General features: G+C 45.8%; 3 protein-coding genes across 3 annotated transcripts; 2 read left to right on the top strand and 1 right to left on the bottom strand.

The window, feature by feature from the left end:
• Positions 1-583: 583 nt before the first annotated feature.
• On the top strand, positions 584-3,270 carry LOC102711393 (leucine-rich repeat extensin-like protein 2). Its single transcript, XM_006645419.3, has 2 exons — positions 584-1,837; positions 1,934-3,270. Exons 1-2 carry the CDS (start codon positions 684-686, stop codon positions 2,781-2,783), a joined length of 2,004 nt encoding a protein of 667 aa, XP_006645482.3. The 5' UTR covers positions 584-683; the 3' UTR covers positions 2,784-3,270.
• A 4,675-nt stretch (positions 3,271-7,945) lies between these two features.
• Positions 7,946-9,403, bottom strand: LOC102709211 (reticulon-like protein B9). Its single transcript, XM_006643667.2, has 5 exons — positions 9,297-9,403; positions 8,976-9,156; positions 8,599-8,740; positions 8,441-8,510; positions 7,946-8,335 (listed from the first exon to the last, which is right to left on the bottom strand). The coding sequence occupies exons 1-5, from the start codon at positions 9,379-9,381 to the stop codon at positions 8,172-8,174; spliced, it is 642 nt and encodes a 213-aa protein (XP_006643730.1). The 5' UTR covers positions 9,382-9,403; the 3' UTR covers positions 7,946-8,171.
• Positions 9,404-11,615: 2,212 nt separating this feature from the next.
• On the top strand, positions 11,616-14,666 carry LOC102711113 (L-Ala-D/L-amino acid epimerase). The gene is made up of 7 exons (XM_015842176.2): positions 11,616-12,180; positions 12,771-12,881; positions 12,968-13,184; positions 13,336-13,669; positions 13,825-13,886; positions 14,019-14,092; positions 14,336-14,666. The coding sequence occupies exons 1-7, from the start codon at positions 11,674-11,676 to the stop codon at positions 14,339-14,341; spliced, it is 1,311 nt and encodes a 436-aa protein (XP_015697662.2). The 5' UTR covers positions 11,616-11,673; the 3' UTR covers positions 14,342-14,666.
• Positions 14,667-15,888: the final 1,222 nt, after the last annotated feature.

Raw genomic sequence — 15,888 nt, 5'->3', positions numbered from 1 at the left:
TATCAAAACATTTAAACATTTATCAATAAAACCGAAAACAGAAATGACATCACCATAAAAGAAAACCGCCCTGTACAGTTAGACATTGTTTAGTTGGCAAAAGCTTTTAGTAAAAGGGTCACGTTGAACATTTGATCGGATATCGGAAGGTTTTCGGGTTTCGCCTAGAAACCACGAGACGAATCTTTTGAGTCTAATTAATCAGGCATTAGTACGTGTCAGTTACCGTAGCACTTATGACTAATCATATTCTAATTAGGCTCAAAAGATTCGTCTCACGATTTATTTTATAACTGTGTAATTGATTCTAATGTTCATATATATTTAATACTTTATTTATATATCTAAAGATTCGAGGTGATGTTTTTAGAAAAGTTTTCGGAAATAAACATGCCCTAACCCCCAAAACAAAAAAACAAAAAAACCAAAAAGAAAAAAAAACGAGACGAGACGAGCCGCCGTGTAACCAGCAGCTAGATCACAGGCCGAAAACAAACAACCCCCCATATAATTCGCGATATTTCCCTCCTCGTGGGGCCCACCACCTTCGTCTTCCCCCCGACTCTTTCGCCGCGTTATATTCCACGTCCACTCCGTCAAAAGCCCCTCTTCTTCTTCCTCCTCCCCTTCTTCTCTTTCCCCCAAATCCCCACCCAAAAACCCCCCCAGCGCCAATTTCTCTCATGGACTCGGTGCCGCCGGCCGGAGTTGGCGGCGCGGTGGGGCCCGGCTACCCGGAGTCCACCGAGTCGTCCCCCCGCAGCCGCGGCGGCGATTCGTGGGACGAGTTCCCGTCCTCGGCCGCGGCGGCGGCCGCGGCGGCCGGGGCAGGGCGGCTGCGCCTCATGTGCAGCTTCGGCGGCCGAATCGTGCCGCGCCCCACGGACAAGTCGCTGTGCTACCTGGGCGGGGAGACCCGGATCGTGGCCGTCGAGCGGAACGCCACGCTGGCGGATGTCCACGCGCGGCTCTCGCGCTCGCTCCTCGCCGGACAGCCGTTCACCCTCAAGTACCAGCTCCCCAACGAGGACCTCGACTCGCTCATCTCGGTCTCCACCGACGAGGACCTCGACAACCTGGTTGATGAGTACGACCGCATCGCTGCTACCTCCTCCGGCGGCGGCTCCTCCCGCACGTCCCGGATCCGCCTCTTCCTCTTCCCGGCCAAGCCGGAGTCCTCCTCCTCCCTCGGCTCCCTCCTCGACGACTCCTCCAAGTCCGAGTCCTGGTTTGTCGACGCCCTCAACAGCGCCATCTCCGGCTCTCTCGATGGCATCCCGCGCGGGATCTCCACTGACTCCGCCTCAGTCAACTGCCTCCTCGGCCTCGAGGACGACTCCTCCACGCACTCCCGCGGCGGCCCGCCTAACTCTGCCCCCGCGGAGGAGCAGCGCGCCAACCAGCAGAAGCTCGCGGCGGCGGCGGCCGTGGCTGCGGCGAGGCACCCGCACGATGTGCAGTCCGTGCCGGACTCGCCGATGATTGACAAGAACTCCTCGTTCGGATCGACGTCGTCTGCGCCGTCGCTGTCGAATCTACCGCCGATACGGGTGCGGCCCGAGGACCGGCCGCCGGATAGCCGAGTCGCCGCACCTATCCCCGTAGAGGATCACTTCGCCCAGATGGGGATCTCCGATCATCCAGTTCCACCTGTGGGGGCGTACATGCAACCGCCGCCACAGGTACCGATCCCCAACATGGCAGTCCCCAGCATCTCGCCGTCGGACGCATCCAGCCGAGTGTTCTCTGACGATGACAAGTCCGATCACGGTGGTGGAGCTCGGAAGCCGCAGCCACCCAAACAGGAGGTTCCACCTGTCGCCGACCCCACCAACAGGTAAGCAAAAATTATTCAGTTCTTAATTTGGTTGGATTACTCTGTGGAATTGGAAAGAAACCTTACGCCAGCTATGTGTTCGATCAAATGTTTCAGAGCCATGTATTACAACGATAGATCGCCTCCTGCTGAATTGAAGCGTGAGATGCCGGTTGGAACCGATGCTGCCAGCTATCGTGTGCCTGTGCCAACCCAAGATGCTGCTGCCGCTGCTGCTGCTGTGGCCGCAGCTGCCCCACAACCCCCAGCTGGGTATGTGTATGCCCAGATGCATGCGCCGCCTCCTCCACAGCAGCAGCACCCACCACAGCAGCAACAACAGCCAGTTCCACAGCAATATGTCACGCCGCAAAATCAGCATTTCATTCACAATCCAGCCACTGGAACGTTCATCCCAATCCAATCCTATTATCACCATCCTGTTCCTCAGCAAGCACCGCAACCACCCATACCGCAGCCCGTGCCACAGCCACAACAATCAGCTGCTTTCGATCCAAATACTGGCATGTATTACATTCCTATGCGCCCTAATGCGCCTCAGGCATATAGCATGCCTCCCGGTGCCACTGCAGTGCCGCCTCCCACCCTTGTTGACACTACGCCAAAACCAACTGTACCGATTCCTCAGATGGGTGTAAAGCAGCCTGAACTGCAGCAACCTGGGTTGTACCGGACTACCGCTGCCCCTGCCCCTGTACCAGCGTCTAACGCTGCTCCTGCATATGCCGGGATGGGCTACCACCATGTTATTCAATCCCACCATCATCCAGCGCCTCAGCCTGCAGCGACTATGGCAGGCAATTTTGGATATGAGTACGGTGATCCTACACGGGCACAGGTCTTCTACTCACAGGCAGCACCACCGCCAACGTTGCCACCACAATATCAGCCCATGGGCTCTCCTGATGCTGGGCAGGCTGACTTGAAACAGGCCCGGGCTTCATAGCTCAAGGATTGGTGAACTCTGGTATGTTGAGAATCCTAGAAGTGTAGTTATCCTGTCGTTACTTATCACTATTGTTATTACATGTTACATGAGTCAGTTGGCAAGCAGTGGGTGGATGTTATTAGGCAGCTGTGCATTTGGGATCAAAATAAGATGAAATGGGATGGTGGTTCTTGTGTTGGTGAAACTGAGGGTGTTTGTGATTGGTCCTGGAGATGCCAATCGCCAATGCTGGAGCTAGTGGCAGAGAGTGGCTTCCAATTCCAATTGCCGTCTTCTTTTTTTCTTTAAATAAATATATAGTGTCTAAAGAACTTGGTAAAAATTCTGAATCAAGAACTCATCATTTGTGTAGCCCTCTGTATATTTGAACCTGGAAGTTATTATTGAGGTTGAATTGTCAGGAAACAATGTCATTACTTTGCTTGTAGAAACTTCATTTGAGTTAAAATATCATATATATACATCGGTCCTGTCCTTGTATTTTGTTATTGATGTTGATATGTTTCTTGTGGTTTAATACATTGACTTGAATCTTCCTGCAACCGGGTCATCCTGTTTCCGTGTGTGTTTTTCCTTTGGTCCAGTTGCTTTTGAATCGAAACTTTGTGGCTCACAGGTCCAGGTGAGTTGTTTCTTTTCAATCATGTATATCGCTTTCTTTAGACTGCACGTTTGCACATCTAGACAGCATGAACATCTATCCAGTTTTATTGTTATATTGTTCTGTTGAATTGTGGGTGGGATCGGAAACGGAAGATTCTGCGTTTGTATCGACTGAAGCAGCCTCTAGTCTAGACCTAAAAATTACCGGGTTGTTAAATGATCATATACACTAAGCCGCTAATACATTGCCTTTTTTTACCTTGTTTTTATAGTCTGTAGAAGCAATCCTGATTTTTATGATACAGTACTCTGTTTTGCCATCGTGATGGATCGATCAACCGATTCAGTTCTTTGCTGATCTTTCACATCCACTGCAGCCGCGCATATAATTTGGTATGAGACCATGATAGAGAATCTGCTGAGACGCCACAAGGATAGGTTGCAACCTGGCCTGTTGTTTTAGCACATAATTATGCGTTGGTAAATGGTGTGATTTGCCCCGGGGGGATCATATTCTTTCTTCGGTAGCGAGATCCCCCATTGCCGCTTTGAGATCTCCAAGCGATGGTCCTAATCGATTGCACTTTCTCTTCTTTTTTATTTTTCTTTCTTTTGGAGCCACGCCAGCTAAAAGATATGATCGATGGGATGATCATTCATCTCGCCCGTGCCTTTACGGCTTGTCTGCTATATAGTTTAAGCATCCTTGTTTGTATGATTCTGTGCATCTCTTCGGTGGCCAAGCCGGAGCACGGCTCTGCCCATGCGTAATCCTTCTAGAGTTTGCCATGGTTGAGCACCACTTTACGGCTATCATTGTACTGTTTCTCTAGAAGGATATATTCATTATTCAATTCAGAGGGAGATCCATTGTCCGTTAATCAATCTCTCCACTTGCCATTCCTCCCCCCTTCTCAGTTCTCGTTCCAGAAATCTTTTTCGATGGGCATGGCATGTACTGGTGGTGTGTGAATCAGTGAATGTGTGATGTTCAGCTGTGTCGGTATCACGGTTTTTGATAATTTTCGACCGCTTTTCGATAGATCAAACATGAATTTTGATCAAATTTACATTTTTACAGTTTGAACTAGGAATGGATTCCAAGGGGATAATTGTTTGGCTTTTTTATGAAAAAAACCAAATGGCTATTTGTAAATAAAAATAACATGTGAATAAAATTTTTATATATGTATTCTTAGCGATCTAAAAGCTAAGACCGAAAATTAAACTTTGATTAAAAAACTACGAATCAACTTTCAATTTAATATTGAAAATTTAACATTTTATCTTATAAGCATAAGTAAGATAAATGGATGGGTGTGAGCCATGTCAAAAAACCACTAAAACCGATCACCTATCGTCCACCCACATCTTTTCTTATGCTTATGCATATTAGCCAAGTTTTGAATTTTTAAATTTAAGCTTGTTTTTAGATAGCTAAGAATACACATATAAATATTTTATTTATAAATTATTTTTATTATAAAAAATATGTTTAGTTTTTGTTCACGAAAAAAGAAAAACCAATACCCCCGTCGTCTTTGCAAACTCTGGTACCGATTCCTACAAGCGCGCGAGTTGTTTACAGCAACTGCACGAGCAGGGGCGTTGGTTGGATCCGGGGAATCTAGGAGGAGGAGCGCGTCGCGCCGGCGGTGGCGCTGCTCCGGACGGACGGTGCGCAATCCAAGCTGGCTGCAGGCGCGCAATGGCACACTTGGCACGTGGGAGGGGTCTCTGCGCCCACCCACGCGGCCTGGCCTCCTCCTCCTCCTCCTCCCCCTCCCATGAAACCGATCGCCTCGTGAGTTGTGAACAATTCATCCCAGATCGATCATGCGTGAATCATATCGGGTGGTTCTTCCGCTGCATCAGATGCAGCGTGCAAAGTTTTGGACGCTGCTTCCGTATCCATTCTCGGCCTCTCGTAGCAATGCCCGATCGAGGGTCGTGATGGCCTTCATGACTACCACCGTCCATCGAGTTGAGTACACGCAGGCGGCCGGCGCAGGTCCGTCTCCGTGCCCTTGCTCTCCTACTCGACAATCGACATGGCAGGCAGAGAGAGCAGTGGTGCAGTGCACTGCAAGGCCAAAGCCAGGCAAGCGTGCCTCCCAAAAGCCCAGATATGCGGCCACTGCATGGTTTTCCTCCCCTCCCCAGCAGCAGTCATTCACCCAATCGTCACCTTTGTACCCATCAATCATGCCCACCCGTACCTGTATCTTAGAAGTAATTCTATTGGTGATATAAATACTAACCCTTATTGTTAAGGTCATATACTTTATCATATTTAAAATGACGTAATTGTCATATCGGCACAACAAACCCTAAACTTATGTGTTAATGACAAATGTACCATGTATTTGAAGTTAGAGGATCTCAATCTGGCTGCGGGTACGTGCCAATCCATTGCATTGCACGGACCTTCTCTTTTGACTGCCTGACCCCCATCGGCGATAATACCTGCTGGCTGCTTGCACTTGCACGACAAAAGCCAAGCCTCCCTGGCTCCATATGTCGGAGAAAAAGCAAAGACACATAGACACATCCTGTGTGCCTGCGCCATGTATGAGTATGATCAGTAGCTGCTGCTGTCGGATTCGTTCCAGTGACATCAAGCTGGACTACTGGATCAGCTTGTATTGATCAATGGTCATTATCACCCACTCATCTACGTGTATGTGCATTCGCCGCCGGTTTCGGCGACCTACCTCTCATCTAAATTCTGACAGACCATCGTGCGATCAGCCTACCTAATCCTGCTTCCTGCAGTTTCAGGCTTTCAGCTGGACCACGCAACGTATAAAGTGTTCCTCTTTTCGCTTATGCTTATCTTTATAAAATAGAATTTGAAATTTGAAATTAATTTTGAGGTAAATTTTCACCGAAGCTTATTTCCTAATCTTGACTTTTAGATGGCTAACAATACGTATATAAAAATTGAGAGATTTTACAATGTTTGCGAGGTAGAAGGAGGTACAGAGAGGTGGGACGACATGAGCTGTTGATCTGCGAGGGGCAAGGTATGAAAAGAAAAAATTGTAATAGGTGACATTAATAGAAATACGGTAGTATTTGAAGGGTATAAGTGTCTTCCATACATATAAAAAGGTATGGAGAGGTATTACCTTGTTGCGTTGTATTGTTTTATAGAGTTACTTTTAGTTCATAGGTAGGGTTTACGTGTTCTTAGTTCTCATACAAGTAAGTCGGAAGGTCAAGACAAGCAAGGGCTAGCACAGACGCGTGGTCGGAGTTAGGGGCGCCGGCGGAGTTTGGGCCGGAGGTAGGGACGGCGGAGGAAGAGGAGCCGAAGGAAGTAGTTTGAGACTGCATGTGTTTGTCAATATCGATTTGTGACAGCGGTATAGTTTTATTTCATAAATTTTCATCTTTGAAACTACTTTGTTGCTAGTTGGGTACGTAAATCTTCTTATTTTTTTCTTCTTTCGATCTGTGATTACCCGATGATGTCTCGCGCGACACACGGGCATGACCGGAGGTCAATGAGCTGACGGAGTGAGGGGTGGTGGACGAAGAGGACCCGAAGGAAGTGGTCTGGGACTACAGAGTTTCCACCACGTAATTCATATTTTAGTGACCTTCTAAAACTGCGGTACCTCATGCTACCTTCAAATCCATTTACACCGTATCTTCCGATAACTCCTTAATTTGTTGGATATAATTGCCCCTATAATCAATTACCTTTTTACACTTGCTACCTTTATACCTCTAATACCTATTTATGAGGTACCTTTCAATCGTGGACCGTCAGATTTTTACCATTTTAGGAATGCAAACACCGTAAAAGGTCTTATAAAAATTTTATTCATTAATTTTTTGTTTACAAACATGTTGATCACGCACTCTAGCATACTGCATGATATATATATATATATACACACACAGATATACCTGGCCTTAATTGCTAGTAGAGTGGAGTACTACGCATATGGTTTGGTTGATCTAATCCTTGCCGAAACTGCTGACGATCCACCAGTTTCTTCTGTCGCGAGAGCGTCACCCCAATATATTTGGCTGTATATATACTGTAGCCAACCATATCTGGTACTGGTTGATAGGCAGACGGGTGAGCTCGTCATAAAGAAACACACATGGTCCGTCCTCTCAATCATCATGTGAGGCCTATGTCACGGTTTTGTGACGATGTGTTTTGCATCTTGTTCTTCTTGGATCGATCCACATATATATGGAGATGGTTTTAAGGACGAATTGAGTAGGTAGTAGTAGGTAACCAGGCATATGGTACACTAGCTAATCCCTAGCTAGAGGGAAGTATGAGAGAGATAGATAGATGATCGTCCAAGGCAAGATGATGGCTGTTTGGTCATTACCTCAGGCAGACGGAATATAATCTTCAGATAGGTGTGTGTCTCTCTGTCCTGTCCGGCGTCGCCATTAATGGTGGAGCCCATGGTGTTTCGCAGTCGGTCAATGCAATGCGGCCGACCTCTCATCTCGGTCGATCTATCCTCCCATGGCGATCATCTCAATTCTCATCATATCAGACACGATTAAGGCTATCGAGAAAGTGAAAAGAACCGGAAACGAAAGCTGTGTGTGTTTTACATGAACAGTGGAAGACCAGCTTTGGATCAGTCTTCCCCTTCAGATATACAAGCACGGATCGGGTTCTTAATCCGGTTTTAAGGAGCGTTATATGTACATATCATCAAATGCTTGTAATGTATTAAGGTAGTCGTCGTGGATGCTGTCTTAAATTGAGTCTCGGTCTCGATTGATTAGTTACTGATCAGCTCAATTTGCAGTGGCTCCTCTGCCTCTTGGGATCTTCCTCAGAACGCCTGAATCCATCTCGCCGACGTGGCTCTTGAGATCGTGCACGGCCGTGGAGACCAGGTGGTCGACCTCGTTCTCGTAATTCTCGTACAGCGCTGGCAGCGTCATGGTGCCTAGTGCAACTGCAAACCGAAGGATGATCAGAAGATCGTCATGAGCTGATATAATCTGGCGCACCAAGAGATCATCAGAAATGGAGGATTTCTGAAGAAATGTTCATCAGTTACCTAGGTACAGTAGAGTCAGGGAGCTGAAGCAGCTTGCTATCAGTGACGCTATGTACAGGGAGAGCACCGTCTGTAACATGCACACAAGCAGATAAATTAATTGGGCGCATAATATAGGAATTGTCAATCTTAATATGTATGCAGTAGCAGTCACTCACCAAGATGAACATTTTGATGTCCTTTCCACAAGCAATGTCGTAGAGCCTGTGCACGAACCAGGTTAGCCTGCTGTGCAATGCCAGGATCACTTGCCTGGTGGTTCTCTCAGACATGACAGTCTCAGGGATTCTTGGAGCCGGCCTGCAGTTAACACCACAAAATTAAATTCAGCAAAATGTTTTGATTGCTTCCTATCTTTCCAGGGTTGAGAACGACACAGCCCGCGAAGTAAAACAAAAATTTGGGCTGATTTGGTACTAGTATCAAGTGGCCGTGCTTTTTGTAAATTAGTTGGGCTTTATCCTTGAGGAGGCCCAGATTTTAGAGCAGTATGATAAAATGAAAGATCAGAGAGAGATGGGGAAGAGTGGGTTACAGGTTCATGAAAGAAGAAGCATTGGCCCATATGAAGACGACGAGCATGCCGAGCATGGCGAGGTAGCAGGCCAGCGTCAGGAAATGGTAATCCGCCACCTCGAAGAGGTACCATGCCACCGTTGCGCCGGCGAGGATGGACGCCGACACCTTCTTGTCCCTCCACAGGATGATGTCTGCAGCTGCATGGGTCATCGATGCAAATTCAGAACAGGTATGCTTTTGAGTGATTCACATCGACTGCAATGAGCTCGTTTTTCAGCAAACCCATGAACAGTCCAGTAGCTTGCAAGAACAGGTCAGAACTAGATGAATTGGGCACCTTTGTGTCCACCTAGGGCATCATGCAGTGGCCTTTCCCTGCCGAAGAGCTTCGTTGTCCTGTGAGTTCGTACTGCTATTGCCATTTTGATTGATATCCGAATTTGAGGTCGCTATGCAAATATGCAATGCAACTCGCTAGGACATGTTCTTATAATCAGCATCGGATTTGGCCATCGCATTTGTCAATGAACAAGGCGTCCATTGCCTGGGAAAAGCAAGGCATAACTTTGGCTCCTGGTTTCTCTTATCGGGATTGATTCTTTGGTGTCCAAGTGTGATCATTTGGGGTTAGGATCTGATACAATTCTTGTGATTTTGGATTCTGTGTGTTCGTTTTTTCTTTTCTTTCAGTTGTGAAATGTGCTTTTCTTCCGTTGGAGAATGAGACCTTTTTATGTGAAATTTTGAGGAGTAAAATTGACCAAACTTGGGGGTTTCTACTAGCATCTGTCAGACTTGTTACAAATGCAACCCTCATCTTACGTGTTTGCTGCTTGGACATTCTTTATGACCACTTGAAAACTTGAGAATAAAGTTTGTGCAAGTCGGAAAGATGTGGCACAACAATAAATCTTGAAATTACTAAAACAAGTACAAGTAAGGTTCTTTCAGCAGGTATGTTTATGAAGAACTCTTGATACTTGCAGGACTCAAGTAACAACCAAAGTTCTCTTTTTACTCTGACTGTGGGCAGGCAAGGCAGCTACTGATGATTTGATTCATTTCAAATGATTGTACTGAAATCCTTTATGCCTGGCTATAAAAGCATCCAAATTCTCCATGAAACGAAAGTCTTACTACATACTGTATCCAAAAATCCAATCTGACAACAACCTGATTGAACATTCAGATATGAAAACAACAGACAATATATAAGCGTTTTCATCTACCGCGTCTGTCCGCTTTATTACACTATTTAATATGTCAATTCACAGCAATTTGCAAGGGATTAGATCTCGAATGATATTCTTCCGAGTGACATGACCTGGCCAAGATGCTAATTGGTGGCTCTGGCCGGCTTAAATTATCAACCACCATGACAAATCGACAGAGACACCATGCTTTCCCCATTAACAAAAGTAGCGGTAGTAGTACTACTACTAATGGTGCCCAAATCCCAATCACATGCTCGATGCGAGAGGGTGAGCGCAGCGTCAAATATCCGCATCTAACCTCGTAATCACTCACTGCAGCATACATCGGTGGACAAAATGCTCGAAGCTCGTGGCTTGGATCGACTTATATCAAGCTTGGCTTAGATTAGCTCAAACTCATAGTCTTAATGAGTTGAGTTGAGCTAGACATTTAGTAGAGATAAATTTATAAATTATAGCGATAATTTAAATGAGATATAGCTCATCAACCAGTTTAACGATACATCAGACACTCATAAACCGAGCTAGCTAAACTTTTAGTTCATTAATATTAGCAAGTCGAACCAAGCTAGCTCGCTTGGATAACAAGACTTAACGAGCTGAGCCACAGTAAGTTAAGCTGGCTCGATATCTATCCCTATCAGCAGCATAGTAGCAGCAGAAATACTAGTCATCTTTTGGTCCCACACTAAGGTGTAGTTTAGACTGTAGTAGGGTGCGGTTGTTGCATCGTGGAGAAAACGATGCTTTTTTGCTTTGTACTATAAAGCCATATTATTGCCGTACGTCTCGTGGGTCATTTGCATTGCATAGTTGCACTACTATACTACACTAGTATATGGTTCACTCATCACTGCGTTCTTATCACTTTTACCTGGCCTGCACACCTGAGCGGCTGAGCCTAAACGTCTCATGGGTGTTTGCAAGGGCCAGGTTTTGCACAGCCATGGCGCTAGTGACAACGTAACTAATGACTTAAATCACGCTTAGCTAATGCTAATGAATTGTTTTAGCCGACGGCGACTCGGCAGCGGAGGAGACGGTTTGCCGTCGGGGAAAAAGCAACCGAGACGGACGTTTTGGCGGAGAGCATCACGGGGGGCCCACCTGTCATCGACCCGTGTTCAGGTGAACTGCGACGTTTGGATGGCGGTAACCTGGACGGCAGGATCGGTCTCGCTCCACGACGAAACGTGCGCGACGGACGCGGACAGAGCCACGTCAGATGGGCCTCGAGTCACGGGCAGAAGGGGCCCACCTGTCATAATAAGGCCTCGAGGCCTCGACGGCATCGGCCTGGGCCCAACGCTGCCACAGGTGGAGCCATGATCTGTTCACGAACAGTTCGGGTCCCACCTGTCAGTGACGCTGGCAACCCGTGCACGAACACGTAGTCTATAAAGGAAGCGAGAGCACTCGTGCTCGTCGTCTTCCTCGTCGAGCACTCCGCAGATTTGGGCAGCGTCTGCGTCTCCGGTGCTCTCCGGTGCGGCAGTGGCCATGGACTCCGCGATCTCCTCGTCCTCGCCTGTGAGGCCGTCTCAGAGTCAGGGGAGTGCGGGCGGTAGTAGCCCCAGGGCTCAGGTTCTCCCGGTGGGCCGCCAGCAATCGGCCGCCACCCGCCTCCGCGCCATCTCGCCCTCGCCGTCCCCGCCCCCGCCCCCGCCGGTGGAGACGTTCGGGTTCGATGCCCTCAAGGAGACCTTCTCCGTCGACGTGGTGGCGGCCGAGGCGCGCCCGCTGAACGTCCCGCTGGCCGCGCCCTTCACCATCGCGTCCTCCCGGCTGGAGGCCGTGTCCAACGTCGCCGTCCGGGTGGAGCTGCGGAGCGGCGCGGTCGGGTGGGGGGAGGCGCCCGTGCTGCCCTCGGTCACGGCCGAGGACCAGCCCGGCGCGCTCGCCGCGGCCACCCGCGCCTGCGCCGCGCTGGCGGGCGCGCCCGCCGCTCCTCTCGGCGCCGTGCTCCAGGACGTCGCCAGTGCCCTCCCGGGACACGCCTTCGCCTCGGTGAGGCATTCCGTCAAACACCTGACTCAATTTCGTTTAATCCTCGTAGCCTCCTGATACTCTGATTCAAGATACTATGGGAATCCCGATGATAAGTCTGCACCGTCGCTGTTTGTTCTACTGAAGCAACTGTGACTTTCTTGGCATTTCCTCCTTAGTAGCTGCCTAATTCCTATGCTGGAATTTTGTGAAAGGTCATTCTCTCTAGTAGTTGGAGTTTTGGATACTGGCCATGTTTCCCTGGAAGCAAAATATAGTTTTGTTACAAACTTGTGGTTTAGATGCTATTACATCCTCATGCCCCTGATAACTGCACATGGGAAAAATACTAGATGAACAATCCAAATTACTTGTAGGGAACAATTACTTACAAGCCTAAAATACCAGAGGGTTACTTTACATCCAAAATCAGAAATAAGGTTTCTGTCTGAAATTCACTGCTCGTATTATAATTCGCATACAATTGCAATAATTTAAGGCATCATCAAATGATTCTGCGTTTCTTTTTTGATTACATAAATATCTCGTTGTTAGTTCGTTACAAGATTTGTCCTTTGATGTCTATTCATTTGTTCTCTTCTCCAATGAAGGCTAGAGCAGGAGTGGAGATGGCTTTGATTGATGCAATTGCTAACAGTATCCGCATCCCTTTGTGGAGATTATTTGGAGGGGCATCAGACAATGTGACCACAGATATCACGGTATGGTCGTCTCAGCATCGTCTGCACTGAATCAAGAAGCTTTTCTCCCTATAAAAAATGCTTATTGCTTCTATGTATGAATTTAGATTCCGATTGTGACACCCAATGAAGCTGCTCAGTTAGCTGCAAAATATCGAGGACAGGGATTTCAGACTCTAAAGCTCAAAGTCGGGAAAAACTTGAACTCCGATATAGAAGTTTTGAAGGCTATACGGCTTGTGCATCCAGATTGTTCATTTATCTTGGATGCAAATGAAGGATATACGGCTATTCAAGCAATTGAAGTTCTTGATAGACTAAACGGTTCGTACCACCTGTACCTTGTATTCTACTGTAAAGCTTCCTATAACTTTGAGATAGTATGCTGAACAACTTAGCAATTTAATATCTGAGCCATTTGATCTTATTCTATGCTTCTTCTAAGTTATTTTGTTGCTACTGCCGTTGGTTTCAGAAATGGGGGTGACTCCTGTACTGTTTGAGCAACCAGTTCATCGAGATGACTGGGAAGGCCTCCATGATGTTAGCACTGTTGCCATGGAGAAATACAGAGTTGCTGTTGCAGCTGATGAAAGCTGTCGTAGTTTGCTTGATGCTCAGAAAATAATACATGGAAATCTTGCTCATGTTATTAACATCAAGCTAGCAAAGCTAGGGATTCTTGGAGCCCTTGAGATTATTGATGCTGCAAGAAAGGCCCGCATTGCACTGATGATAGGTGGTATGGTTGAAACTAGGATCGCTATGGGCTTTGCTGGTCATCTTGCTGCTGGGCTTGGTTGTTTCAGGTTTGCTGTGAATATCATGGAAACATGCCTTTTCATTCAGCCAATGACAAAACCATTACTATGCTTAAACTGAAAAAAAATGTTACAATTTTCTTGGTTTCTTGACCTTGTATCTGTGAAAATAGGCATTGATGTTTCCCCTGTTGTGACTGTAGTTTTGTTGACCTGGACACACCTCTTTTACTGTCTGAAGATCCAGTTTTCGGTGGCTATGAAGGTAATTTTAGACAAAAACATTGGTTTTCAATCCCCTTTGTGAAATGTTACTGCACCTGTAATGAGAGCTGAGATTAAATAAAAAAATGTGATGTGGTTCATATGACTTACTCAACCTAACCTGTTCCATCAGCTTTTGGACCGCTGTACAAGTTTACAAATGCTCGAGGCCATGGTGGTTTCCTTCACTTGGACAACAATGGCTTGGTAAGTCACAGTTCACTCTTGCTGTTTAGTATTGCTTCTAGTATCCAACTATTATACTGAACCAAAAATGTAAGATCATGAAAAGTAAGCGTTTGGTGCCATAGTAAATCCATATTTCCTATCAAACAGGGTTACCTATTCAGATTTACCAGTATAAAGGTTTTCCTGTTTCAGTGCAAATGGTCTCTCCTGTGAATAAAAAGATGTTGGAACTCATTGGTATAATTTTTTTTAATCTTATAGAAATGAATGTTTCGAAGGGGAGCTTCACATACAACGGAGGTGCGTTCGATGAACAATTGTTCATTCGCCACATTTCGACAGTAATCATGTGGAGTTGGAACTAAAGGAGCAGCTGTAACTGTAAACTTGTAGTCCTGTAAGACACTGAATTGGCCAGTAACTGTTGTCTTTCCAGTGAGGCCAAAATATTTGATCAGGCTGTAGTCTGTAGGTAGATATTCAACAGGCACGTTCAGCTCACCCTGCTGTTTCTGTACCGTAGTAATTATTGTACGATAAATAAATAAATTACTAAATAAGGTACCATATAAAATGCCCATGGAACCTCAAATCCTCGATTAACTACAGTGTATTGTTAAGTTTCGTGTTACCTACCAGTTGGGATGCAAACAGAGCGGATAATGCTCGTACCGTTGTCATTTCCATATTTTTTTTGCCACGTAAATGGATATAATCAACTCAGATACGAAAATAAATACAATTATTTGAATATAAATAAGGATTGAACAGTATTAGACACTAATATTTTTCAGAACACTAGTAATTGTGCACTGCAAAGCATGTTTTGACATATGAATTAATTAAAAAAAATGACCCACGGTATCCATTCCTGGTTGACTATCCATCTCCCTATTATATGAATTCATCATAATATATAGTGAAATATCATCTGTGTATAGGATGTGCAATTTATAATTTCTGATAATATAAAATACACAATAATTCACCAAATTGTTTATTTACATATATGTGAGTTTCAGATTTATTGATTCAAAGAAAGACCATACAATTCTACTTCCAAGAAATATATTCCAGCAGGGCAACATATATTAACCCCTAATGGTAATGACCGACGCTCTCCATAGCAGCCATCATAGAAAGTGCAATACTGTCGGCATCGAGAAATTGCTTTAGATGGTAATGGCCAAATAATACTATCCATTCATGAATGATCATAAGTTGCTCTTTTCCGCATAGAGGTAAATGTATAATAAAGTAAATACATATGCGTCACTGATGCATCTGTAACCAAAGTCCAACAACTGTGCGGGTTGTGCTTTTATCCATGTATAGAAACAAAAGAAAGGGAAAGATGTCAATAGATCTACAGGACCAAAAAAACTACAGTTTTCCATCAAAATTACATGAATTTTGTCATAAAACTTACAACTCATATGATTCCTGTTTCTATGCAAGACTAAGACCCTACAAGGATATATACAATTGAACACCGTACCATATCTGATGCATGTGTAACTGAAACCAACAAACATTTTCTATAATACTTCTTCTAAAAATAGAAAACTTGCAGAGATATAGAGCAAAGCAACATAAGATCAAGAAGGCAAAATTGCAATACTTTGAGCTTTAGCTAGTATGAGAGTGACACAGGCATCCAAACACCATTTACGGGCACTTCAATAAGAAGAATGCTGATATCAGGGTTGGATCTATACTGCCTTTAGAGAGGTGACTCCGGCATAAGACGACATTGACTTAACATCATTCAAGCACTTGAAAGCATTCATGTTGAGCCGATCCATTGCCATTAT

This window comes from Oryza brachyantha, chromosome 1, assembly GCF_000231095.2.
Source record: "Oryza brachyantha chromosome 1, ObraRS2, whole genome shotgun sequence".
NCBI lineage: Eukaryota > Viridiplantae > Streptophyta > Magnoliopsida > Poales > Poaceae > Oryza > Oryza brachyantha.
The sequence above is the reverse complement of the archived record's forward strand: the minus strand, read 5'-3'. Positions and strand labels throughout refer to the sequence as shown.

Bases quoted from the DNA above. Each gene is read 5' to 3' on its own strand.
- LOC102711393 (XM_006645419.3), top strand. From the start codon at position 684: ATGGACTCGGTGCCGCCGGCCGGAGTTGGCGGCGCGGTGGGGCCCGGC. The intron at 1,838-1,933 runs GTAAGCAAAAAT...CAAATGTTTCAG, and splicing joins GTCGCCGACCCCACCAACAG to AGCCATGTATTACAACGATA.
- LOC102711113 (XM_015842176.2), top strand. From the start codon at position 11,674: ATGGACTCCGCGATCTCCTCGTCCTCGCCTGTGAGGCCGTCTCAGAGT. The intron at 12,181-12,770 runs GTGAGGCATTCC...TCTCCAATGAAG, and splicing joins CGGGACACGCCTTCGCCTCG to GCTAGAGCAGGAGTGGAGAT. The intron at 13,887-14,018 runs GTAATTTTAGAC...CTGTTCCATCAG, and splicing joins AGTTTTCGGTGGCTATGAAG to CTTTTGGACCGCTGTACAAG.
- LOC102709211 (XM_006643667.2), bottom strand. From the start codon at position 9,381: ATGGCAATAGCAGTACGAACTCACAGGACAACGAAGCTCTTCGGCAGG. The intron at 8,741-8,975 runs GTAACCCACTCT...TGTTAACTGCAG, and splicing joins GCTTCTTCTTTCATGAACCT to GCCGGCTCCAAGAATCCCTG. The intron at 8,336-8,440 runs GTAACTGATGAA...TTCGGTTTGCAG, and splicing joins CCTGACTCTACTGTACCTAG to TTGCACTAGGCACCATGACG.